Source organism: Peromyscus maniculatus, chromosome 2 (assembly GCF_049852395.1).
Source record: "Peromyscus maniculatus bairdii isolate BWxNUB_F1_BW_parent chromosome 2, HU_Pman_BW_mat_3.1, whole genome shotgun sequence".
NCBI lineage: Eukaryota > Metazoa > Chordata > Mammalia > Rodentia > Cricetidae > Peromyscus > Peromyscus maniculatus.
The window spans coordinates 69151213-69163652 of NC_134853.1; the positions used below are offsets into that span (position 1 = coordinate 69151213).

At 36.0% G+C, this 12440-nt stretch overlaps 1 protein-coding gene across 3 annotated transcripts in view; it reads left to right on the forward strand.

Annotated features, from left to right (window-relative positions):
- Zcchc7 (zinc finger CCHC-type containing 7) overlaps window positions 1-12440 on the forward strand; it is a 190953-nt gene that overhangs the window by 158632 nt on the left and 19881 nt on the right. For all 3 annotated transcript variants that reach the window (XM_006986032.4, XM_016004643.3, XM_076564116.1), the window contains exon 6: window positions 7870-7905. In XM_006986032.4, the coding sequence (XP_006986094.1) occupies window positions 7870-7905 (36 nt within the window). The remainder of the gene's footprint in view (window positions 1-7869; window positions 7906-12440) is intronic.

Genomic DNA, 12440 nt, shown 5'->3' on the forward strand with positions numbered 1-12440 from the left:
AATGTTTTAGTGAAAATTGCTTATATTTTCATTGTTAAGAGAATCAATCCTAATTCAGGAATTAGCCATTCATTGGAACTGTTCCCAAGCCACTTAATAAATGAATATCTGAACTTTCTGTAATTGCATATACATGTTCTACATTTTAAGTTGAAGCTATGTACCTTTTCACATTTAGAGTTTGAAGGAGAATTCAGCCTTGTTTTGAAATTCTGTTAATTCTTTCTCAACATCTCTAACCTGAAGAACTCCCTGCCCTCTCAAGCTGTTCTGTAGCACATGCCTTAGGGTCTAGCACTTGGCCCTAGTAGTGAGCCTAACAGCTTAAGGGCAGGATTTCTTTGTTGGAACTAAGAATACACTAGTAGAGAATAGAGGCCGTTCTTTTTCTCACAAAGAAGGAGATTGTCTTCGAAAGAGCCTTCAGTTTCATTAAGAATTATGTGGTACTTAGAAATGGACTTATTCTTAAGTGAGATTGTGACAAAGCAGATTGATACCAGGAATAAGGACAAACTCTGCTACAATTGAATTGTGATTAAGGAAGAGAAACCCCCATTAAAGCCCTATAAGGCTACAAACATACTAAATACTGCAAACTAAGGTCAACTCTCCTAAACTTCATTGATTCCAGACAGCTTCTGAACTGGATTCTATAAATCACTTTCAAACCATACAATTATATACTAATTAATTCATTTAAACATGCAGTTGTATCCAACCTTTTGTCATTGCAACACACCATTGTCACCTATAGAGTCCACAATCCATTCTCCAGTACCATTATCATCTGTAGAGTTCACACTCAGAACCATTGTCATCTACAAAGTCCACTGTTGTGATTCCTAGACTTTATTCTGTGGTGCTGATTTATAATTTGCCACAATACTAATACCTAACTTGATTACTTTGGCACCACAGTCTTAAATCCAGGTAGTAAATACGGTTTCTGAAAACTTTTTTTTTCTCTAATTCTATTTCCTTTTATCTTTCCAAATGATTATAAAGTTAACTTGTTTACCTGTGATAAATCCTGGGGGGATTTTGATTATTGAGCTCAATCTATTGATGACAGACAGTAGGGACTGGGTTTTTGTTTTGTTTTGTTTTTGTTTGTTTTTTTGTTTTTTTGTTTTTCAAGACAAATTATTGCTTGTGTGTAGAAAAATATTTAAGATTAAATACTTGCAGTAGTTCTCAAGTGATATAACTATAGTTAATTTACTTTTGGTTGCCTGTATTTTCTGTGTTTCCAATGAATGTTCAGTACTTTCGTGTGTGTGTGTGTGTGTGTGTGTGTGTGTGTGTGTGTGTGTGTGTGTCAGTCAATGTCAAGTATCTTCTTCAGCCACTTCTCCCTAGGGCTCGACCAGCTGGCCAGCAGGCTCCAAAGCTCCTCTTGTCTCTGCCTCCCCAACACTGGGATTACAAGCGTGGGCCACCTCGCCCTGCTTCTCACAGTGGGATGGGGGGCGGGGGGTAACTGGGATCCGATGGGATCCGAACTCAGGCCTTCGTGCTTACACAGCAAGCACTCCACCAGCTGAGCCATCTTCCTGTCCCTGTATGACGTGTTTAAGATGGGCTTTACATGACAGTGGTGACGGCATCAGATCGCACAGCTCTGGACGAAAAGTGTACGTGACATACCCTGGACACTACAGGAATCTTGAGAAAAAAGGAACTTTCCACAGAAGAATTCTATGATATTTGCATAACTAGAACTGAATGATAGAACATGATCATGAATAGAAATAACTTAATGTTATTTCTAATTTTAAAAAATAGGTTTTGTCACTTAAGATGCTGTTTATATTTTATATATGTAAATATAAATAATAAGTGTCAAATTCCCTGTTCATTGGGCACTATCAGAGAGTTCATGACAGTTAAGAATGAAGGGATACCATCACCCTAAGTTTTTGTTGTTGTTCAAGTATAGTAATGTCAGTATTTAAAACATGGAGGGTCTAGGCTGGTGAGATGGCTTAACAAGTAAGGGCACTTGCCACCAAGCCTATGACTTGAGTTTGATCCCCAGAAGCTACATGGAAGAAGGGCAAAACCAACCTCAACAAGTTGTCCTCTGATGTCCACATGCATGCAGAAATGTGCACAGACAGTAAATAAATGTTAACGGTTGTGTTAGAAAGAAATAGTGGGAATGCAGAGAGAGCGCAGTGGTTAAGAGCGCTTGTTTTTGCAGAAGACCTGAAATCAATTCCCAGCACTGACATGGTGGCTCATAACCATCTGTAACTGCAGCTCCAAGGGGTCATCAGGCACCAGCTATGAATATAATGTACATACATGCATGCTCTTAAAACACTCATGCACAAGAAATAAATAAATGTAAAAAATAATTAATTAGAAAAAAGAAGAAATGCAGGTTCTGGCCATGGTGGCATGTACATGTAATCCCAGAATTCAGGAGGCTGAGAATGGGATTGCGCCCAAGGTCAGGCAAGGCTACATAGTGAAACTATCTCAAAAACTAACTGAATAAATAAATCCACAAGTCAGTGAAAAGACAGAAGTTCTGAGTAAGTTGAAAGTGCTAAAGAAATTGAAGATACTGGAGAACAAGAGACCCCTCTTCACCTGTGCACATTATTGTGTGTTTACTAGCATGCCATCTAGATAGATTTCCAGAATGACAGGGATTTATCTTCCAAGTTTCTCCTTCCCTGATAGAAATCTGTGGTTACTGTTAAAAGGGAAATGCTTGTAAAAATGCTGTGACCATTATTATTTCAACATTGTAAGGAAAAGAAATCAACTAAATTTGAGTAAATTGAGCCAGGGACATGTCACTTTGAGAGTAGTGGGGAATAGTTTCAGTTTTCATCAGTGACCAAAATACTTTAATTTTTTTTATTGTCAGAAGTTAGCTGTTAGATATTACCTGATCCAGTATCCTTTTCTATGTATTTTTGAACAACTGAGAACATTAAATAGGCTTCATCTGAATGTCTTAGTTGTTCATCAATTCAATTTTTTTTCCTACTATGAAGAAGGGAGCCACAGTGGCTCCATCTAAGTAGAATCTAGTTTGTCCTTTCCCTTTTGATTTGTTTCTGTGAGTCTTTGCTTTCCTCCTAAGCTTGACCACAGAGAAGAGTTGACCACTGTCCATTGGAATCTCAGCTGCCTTATTTTGATGTCCATTTGTCTGTAACCATAGAGCTTCAATCAAAGTATAGAGAGTACCAATCTCACGTGACTGTAGTAATAACTAATAACAGCTGAGCACTTGCTGTATAGTAGGCAATGTTCTAAGGAATTAGTCCTATCAAGTCTAACCATCACAGCAGCCCATTGAGAGAGTTCTGGAAGCTCTGTTTTATAAATAAGAAAGCTGAGGTGCAGTGGTGTATAATTTGCCCAAGACAGTAAGTACAGGGCCAGGATTTGAACCCAGACATTGGTTCTGGCATATCGATTTTAACTGTTGTGTTCTTGTGACTCCTTGTCTTCATTTTCTCCTATTGTTTTGCTTGCAGTATCCTTAGATAAAAACAGCATGTGTTAGAAGATTAGCAACTATTTGTAAAATGAACTTACATCAGTCATGTAGAATCATAGAGTATCTCCAGAAACATTTGAGATTCCTTATACAAAAATCTTTTTCAAAAGAAAATGTCACTTAAGAGAATTGAGTATGTGTGAGTGTATTGGGGGTTTTTTCTCTGTGTGTTTGATTTTAAATATTTTTCTGTAAAATAAGGACAATTACATTTTCTAATAAAACTGTAATTTATAATGCCCTTATAACTGCATTTAACTTAGGAGACTACAAAAAAATGAATATTTTGTGGGGGGAAAAAAAAGCTCAGTTTTCCTGGTTGCAAAGGATTATGAGTATAGGGACTGGTTAAAATTTGACCTTGGATAAAAAGATGGTTCTATGGAGTCTGGTTCGTTTTGGAAGCAGCTTTGAGATATCGATCAGTGAATGGCTTTTCGTACTGATTGCTGAGAAAACAAATGTAGATTCTGTATCCATTGTCACATATAGATGATGTACATATGTATACATGTATTTGTGTTGATGTGTTTTATAGCTTCTCTTTACCAAAAATAGCCAGTTTTTATACAGAGTAGAAATATAGTAAGCAATCTTAAAATAGTAACATTTTGAATTTTAATTGTAGATTTCTGTAATTTTAGACCTTAGTGCTATCTTTATGTAGAATTTCAATTTAAGGTAAATGTTAGATGTTCTCTTCAATTTTCCCCCTAAAATAAATTCTAGCTCACATATACTCAGTGTATATGCAGTAGGAAACATAAATACATTGTGTGTCAGAGGAATCACATACATACACAGTGATTAGCCAAGTCTTTGGACAGTTGGGTGACTTGAGAGTCATTATATGAAGAGTATGTTGACCAGGCTCCAGCATAGGGTCACTCATTTGAAATGAAGGTACCTAAAACAATATAACTGTGTACATGGGAGAGTTACAGTGATGGCTGAATCCAGGAGCTGGAATATTTTTCTTGCCATCACTTCTCATTCAACAAATTTTAAACAGAATTATTCTCTTTAGTTTTTCTATTTAAGTTATTCATCATCGATAACTATTGCTTGTTTTATTAAATCTTTTGTTTTGCTGCAGTGACTTAAGGGGCCATCTCTTCACAACAGAGGCTTTGACAAAGCACCAGAGGATTCTGTTAAAAAGTTGTGTTTCGTAATTGTAGCTGTCGTGTCAGAGCCTAACTGACTTGGAGCTGAAGGATTTTTGTGAGATGAGTAGCTGTGCCAGCAGGGACCCAAGTCTCCTGGGCTGGCCGCGCTCTCATTAAGATTTGCCGCTAGCAGTGGCGGTGTTCAGCATGTATGTGACGTGCATTCTGTTATTGTATGCTTGGCTTGTCAGCCTGCAGCTTTCTGACACTCACTTATGTCACTCTTTATTCAGAGAGGAAGAAGCTTTTGATAATTTGACAAGACAAGCTCTTAAACGATCTAGGTCATGGCCTTCACTGTCTGTGATTGTGAACATATTTCCTGAAAGCCCTGTCACTCATCACAGCTACATTTTCTCCCGGGGAGCCACAGGCCTGTCCTGGTCTCTTGTCAGCTCATACATTTTGGTTATTCATATACCAAATACAGTACTGAGAGGTTTTTTTCTTCCCTTTTGCAAATGCTAGCATGTTAGTAAGGCTAATCCTTTCTCCTGTGCTGTGTTCCCAGCAGGGCTGCGTTCAAGGGCTCTCCCTAGTACAAGGCAGACAACTGGCCAAGGGGAGCTGAGGAGGAGGAGAGGCCGCTTAGTGCTGTTTTTGTGTTTGTTCATTGTTGTGGAAATATGAGAACTGGTGGCAAGGGCCTTGTCTGTTGAGCACTTGAGTCTTGGTCTGCTGTCAGGGGCCGTTTAAGATTGAGTGTTTTATTTTCTTTGATGTACGCATTTGAGAATAGGGAAGTGGGAATTAAACAACAGATGCCCTAAGCCGTTGTTCTCATAAAACAATAATTAGCACCTGATAAAATTCAATATGGGTCGAAATGCACAGTATAAACTCTCAATTCATCTGGCATGACAAACTGTATTGATTCATCTTTGAATTTTATGAATAATGGCAATCAGTTATTCATGTATGTTTATTATCCAAAATACAATAGAGAGGAAAACAAGTTGGGCAAAAGTTGGCAAACATTGTACCACATTGCAGAAACAGATGTACAAGTGTGCTTTGTGTGTTCAGTTGTGTGACTTAAGGACGCCCTCTGGGTCCATCTACCTAAGTGCCAGGAAGGGGAGAGCACCGAGGCAATAATAATACAATTGTACTTTGATGCTTTATTATCTTTTCACTTTAGATGAGCTGACTACTCATTCAGTTTAAAACTTATTTTAAAATAAATTAAACTAAGTTTCCAGTTGCAATAGTTAGTTTCTTCCCTTTAGAAATGAATTTATTCCACCTAAATTTTCCATGCAGTAGATATATAAACCTGGATACTTTGCCATTCTGTTTGGTAAGAAATTTTAATTATGTGTGTGTGAATAATGCTAAGGAATATTAAAAAGGAGGAGGAGGAAGAAGCAACTGCCAAAGCTTTAGCATATAAAAAATAGGATTTTAAATTTTGATTAATGATTGCAGTTATATTTCATATTTAAAATAAATGTGTATGCTGTCTGTTGACCCGTACTTTGAAATCTCTTTTCTAACCATACATAGTATTATGTATAAAATAGTAAAATGAAGCTGTGCATAGGAATGTTAAATAAAAGTACTTACAAAATAGCCAGGAAGAATTTTTTTAATTGTAGTGCTATTGTCTAATAAAAGGAAAGAAGTTTCAAGTCTTTCACTACTAAATTTCTGTATCAGTCATCATCTTTGTGTACAGAGCAATCAAATGATTGTTCAAAAACCAAGTAATTCTTTCTTTTATTACTAAATTGCTACTACACTAGAAAAGGTCACATGGTAGAGTGGCATTCTGCCAGTCTATGACAACTCAGTGATTGTGATTTTTCAACCGTATTATTCTGAGGATACTGTGGTAATCAAGAACTATCCATAACTAATGTATAAATAACTGCTTGCTTATCTCTATAGTGATCCAACTCAAATTATATGTACACAGCAAAAAGCTTATGCTAGAAAGTAGGAAATGAGTATTTAAAGATATATTGTATATTAGGTCTTTGTATGTAAGTATGTTTGTATATATCCTTAAAAACTTTCGTAGCTGAAAACTTTGTAACTATTATTTATCTGGTGCTAACATTGTCTTTGCCTCCTGAAGCTGCTTTTAATTTTCAAATTTAGTTTCCTTTTAGTTAGTGTTATTTATCCAGAAATCATTGGCATAGGCAGTGGGTTTTTTGAGACACTTTATATTTTATTAATATGCCATTAAAACTGGGAAGCTGACCACTAAACATTCTCATGTACACACTTTTCTATAGAAAAGTGCATGGGCTAGTGAAAGTGCATAAGATGTGGTTTTTTGGATTTTTTTCCAGCTGAGTTATACTATCTTTTGTCTAATCGCGTATGTGGTATTTTCAGTAGAGTTTTCGCTGTTCATAATTGCTGTCCTCACATTCTATTTCTGCAAAGATGGTCAACTGATGAGCTAAATAGTGCTCTTAGAGACTGTTTCCTCAACAGGGTCGTAATTCACCATGAGGAGATTGACGTGTGACTCAGGGAAGGGTCTCTTCCTGGTGTTTGTTGTTATCTATTCGGATTGCAGTAAGTTCATCTTGGACAGAATTTTTGAGGCTTCATTGTTTTGTTTTTAGATTATTGCTCTATAAATATGAACATGTGAAATTTTGTTGTTTAAGGGAAAGCGTTTGGACTTTGTTTTTTTGTTTAGTTTTCTTTTTTCTCTTTTAATTCTCTTTTTCATCAAGTATTAAGTTAGCACCAAATGGTTCGATCAAAGATAGCAGCAGCTATTACAGATAAGTAGACCACCCCGTGAGGACTTCGTGGAAGCACTTGCTCTTGAAGTGCCTTGTGTCGTGCTGCCAGGGTTCAGAGCGCTCTTTTAAAAGATGTGCCCCACGGATTTTGACCACTGCTCCTGGTACTACTTTAACTGAGTTATGACTCTTTATTTCACCTTAGTCCCCAGACTTCTAACCTAAGAAGAAAGAGAGGAGGAAAACTTTGTACTGGCTTCCTGACAATGGCAGAGAGTGTGTTAAACCAGTGTAAAATTCAATTAAACTGTCTAGCCAGGTTTTTGAAGCTGAAATGCAGACCCTTTCTGTTAAGCTTCTTATTTTCCTGTGACCGACACCGGTGGATGCTGGGTTATGCCAAAACCAACAGTCTGTAAAGTACCTTGTTTCATGCTCCCAGCTGATCAATATTTTTATTTTCCAGGCTTGCCCAGAAATCTGGAGGCAGTATCACCTAACGGTGAGTAAAAACACCTTTTTATTTTCCTCAGGACCCAGCCTATTTACCCTTCTCTGAACTGCTGACCATAAAATATAGACAGGCATCTTCTGCAGCCAGATAATAAACATCTGGAGCGTTTGTACTGAGAAAGCAATAAGACACCTTTCCCTCTCTCCTACTCACTGCCTGTCCTTTATCTTCCTGTTTTTAAAAAATTCCAAATGATTTTTATTACTCATATCATTGAATGATTATATCGTGATGCTCTTATAGTTAGACTATATTCATTAAATTAAAGGGGAAAATTCTAGAAACTATAAAGCAGGGTAATAACCGAGTGTCTTTAGAATATTGTGTTACCACAGTCCATAAGCATACAGCCCACAATATCACCCATTATTTTTCTGCTTTTACTGAGATATTATACATTTTTAAATGATTAAAAAAAAACGTAAGTGTACCTCTCGTAGGACAGTTCAGCTCTCCTGTCCTTAAAACTCTTGACTTGTTTGAATTTTATAATACATGCTTAATAGTCAAATTATTTAATTCTAATTTATTAAGATTTTAGTCTTAATAAAAGCAGAAAATAACTGAACTGATGCTCAGTATTATGAAGTCAGCTCGCTTTGACTCTCCAGCTTAAACAATGTCGGTGGTTCGCTGTTGCCTTACGTTCATTCTCAATGTGTTAAGTTGCGCTGAGAAACACTTTCTTTTCATTACACAGTTCTATAACTTAACAGTATTAATAGGTGTTGGGGTTCACTATGTAAAGGGTTTTGTGTAGAATAAGGCAGGTCAGAAAAGAGAAAAGGCCCTTTGTAAAAATGTACCTTCATACTGCTTTCCTCTTCTAGAAATAAAAGTGAGCCAACAGGTAGACAGACTCCTCTCCCATTGTCTGTCCAGGCCGCAGTGCAGGGATGATATCTGCATGTAGGCTGGTTTCAAGTTTTAGTGTTACATTAAATAAAAGTCATGTACTTGTCTATATTCTACACATACATGTAACAAATGCAGTCAATGGATTATGTTTGTGGTATTGTAGCAGTTCTTTGGTAACATAATATTGGTTAAGCCCTTATAACCTAAGCCTGGTACGAACGGAATCGTTCTTATACTTCTCAAGATCACAGAGTCTCTGTATTATAGTGCAGCAGTACTCATTATTTTTATTAAATAATATCATAGTAGATTTGACTTTTATTCTTTTAGCTTTTCCACTAAAGAATTTTATGTGACTATTATTACATGATGAAAATTAGCATCAAATGTAACAGAAATACTTAAAGGTTTGTTGAATATTTTTTAGCTTTTCAGAAACAAATTATAAAAAGAATACAGATCTTTTAAAATGAAAATGAAATAAATTCACCTTTATTAGAATATAATATATCCTATCTAAGAATTACAAATTCAATTTGAAAACTTTCCATTCTGGAAACCTGGTTCATTTTCTTTCAGAAAATGTTGAAGTAACCATTGTACTTCACAACTACCAAGTTTCAATAAACAATGAATTACTATGTAAGAATAACTATAACACTAGTATGCTTATAAATGTGTAAATATTTTATCAGTCCATCTAAAATATATCATTTTCTAATTATTTAAATTGCCTTATCAGTATATGAACAATATGAATGCCTGCCTGTAATTAAGCAGTGTTAAATACTGAATGAAAGCAAACTGCACGCTGATTTTAAGCCATCTCCAGCCCTTTTACTAAGCGATGGACTGCCATCTATTGACTCAGAGTAGCCCTCACATGTGAATATGGCATCAGTCACAGCAGTGGCCACAGAAGGAACTAGGTCTGAAATGCTACTGTGTAGTCATTTCAACCAGCCTGCTTGAAGCTATGGAATAGTCTACAGGTCATTGTGGTGTATTCCTTTCTTTTATAACCAAAATGTGTTTATTTCTAAACCCAGTGAACTGTACTTCAGGGTTAGATTTATTTTAAAAGTTCCGTTTGGAACTGTTAACATCTGAGTGTTTGACTTGCTGTTGTGTGGTTCCCAGCTGAAGAGACTGAATGCTCACTTCCAGAACAAGTACACTTTCCACAGCTTCAAAACCAGCCTGGCTAGAAAGCCTCTCTTTTATAAGCATGTAAGAAAGATGGTGATGTTAATTAACTTAAGTAGACTGGTGAAATTTCAAAACTTCCTTAAAATACTGTGAAATAAGATTGCAAAAGAGAAGTGTTCATTATTTCAGTAATTTCATCAAAGGTAAAATGAAGTCTCTAGCAGATTGTACCTAAATAGAATAGCTTTTTTTTTTTTTAAACAAACTCGAGTTCAATACATTAATAAAAGGCAAGTCCATCATTCCAAAAGGTACACACTTTAGGATAATAGGATTCTAAAGCACATACCCAGCACAGCATGTGGCTTTACTGCTTTTCTTTATACATTTCAGTGACTAATAAAAAAAAATTATACCTTGTGGTATCTTTGTTGATCTGGAGACATGTGTGAGGGAAAAACTATTTGACAATTACATAATTTCCTGCAATAGTTAATACTTTTACTTCCTCAAAAAAGTTAGTTTTTAAGTGATTTAATCATATAATCCTATTCTTTACATTGAAACTTCCCCTTTCACATTTTTAGCAGCCTTGACTCTTAAGTATTCTTTTTCTTCATTCAAATAACTCCCTACCAAGAAAGAAAGCCCCTTCTCCCATCCCTTCGTTTCTTACAGTAAAAACCCTAGGCTAATATGGCACCAACAGAGTTTTATAACCAATAGACATTTTACCTGTTAGAAGCTATAATTGGACATGCAGTAGACATTCTTAGCCTGCTTACTTAAAAAGTAATCAGAAAATTGTAATTTGGAGGCTCTATGTATTAAGAACCAAAAAGGTTAATGCACCTTTTATGTTAACTTTGTGCTTGGACCTCTTTGTATGGACTTCAAATGTATTACAACCATTCTGCCTCTTATTTTAACTAAAAATTTCAGAATAAAGAAGTAAATGTAATTTTTATACAAGGGTTAAGTTTTAAATGTTTATTCATAATGTTTGGAATGCTTAGAATTTATACTCCAAAAATAGAAATATTTATTAACTGCGCAATAGAGAAGAGAAATAAATTTCCTTGCTTTCTTTCTGGCCCAGAGAAGACTTATGGTCAGGATTTACTAGTAATCAAGAATAAGACCCTGAACCCACTGAATGGCAAAGTATATCTTACAGACTGAAGTCAACAGCATTCCATTTTGTTTTCCCATTCCACATTCTCTCCTTATCTGCAAACACCAACTCAAAAGTATATTTTCTGAGTTTTCACAATGTGAATTTTACACCAAATCAGAATTTTATCATCTAAAGAGTTCTATGCCATATGCCACAGAATGGTACCCCAAATATCAACAGGCTGAAAGCTAGCTTTAGAACTGCTGTTGCACAGTCCAGGAGGAGAGAATAGGGAAATGAACGTAGGTGCTGAAGCTACAGCCATTCAAATATCTTTATCTTGGGATTGAGGTATAAGGAGGGGTAAATCACAATTTTTAACTGCCTAATGCTAAAATGCCTTGTTTTTCTTTAAAAATAACTTAAAATAAAAAGCAAACCTTTTTAAAAGTCAGCCTCAATGGAGAATTTTTTCTATTCATTTTTCAAAAGGAATTTCCTTTTGGTTTGGATATGTTAGGAGCCTCTTAGCTACCTAAGCAGACCTGCCCACCAGTGAGAACACTGTCCACATGCTGCTTAACTGGAAAGGCTTTATTCTTTCCTGTGGTTGTTTGCATCTGTTGGTGAGTGAAACAGCCCAGGTGTGTATTTAAGAAAACAGGATTGGTTGGGCATTATCTTTAGAATTGCCCATTCCAAAATTGAGTGAGGTCTAGTTCACACTTAAAAAACCAAAAATTCTGTACCCTTTTTAAGGGCCTGACAGAGAGATTATTATAAACAACACTCTTATAAATTCATTTGGTAGTTCAATCCACCTTGCCAACTCCCAGAACCAAGAATATTCATGTAAATTGTAGGAGTTTTTCTCTAGTGCTGCTCTGTCAGTGTTTTGATTAACTAAATGTTGCTGTTGAAACACTGTATCTGTTAAATGTCAGAGATGCAGTTTTATTTAAAATCCCCCTAAGCACTGACACTGTGCTAAAGTTAACAATGCACTGGTGATCTGGGGTGTGAGAAGGCACCTGTCCCTTCTGCAGTGCGTTGGTGGTGGTGTTCTTACGAGGCCAACAGCCAAGCTGCTTCACTGGTTCTTCAGATAGCTTGGTATCTAAGGAACAAGATTGGTTGGTTGTTGGTTGGTACTGGGTCTGAACCCAAGGCTTTGTATATGCTAAGCATGAGCCTTGCCATTGATGACATCAATGGTAACAGACAGGAAATACATTTGAACAGTGACAGAATATTTGAAGATCTTTCACATGGAAATTTTATCTGAAATAGTTTAGTATTTAATACTTTAAGTATTTGTTCTGCTGTTAATGTCATAATTATGATAGATTTTTTTAACTTAGTATATAAAAAGTAATTACTACATTTAAAGAGTTAAATT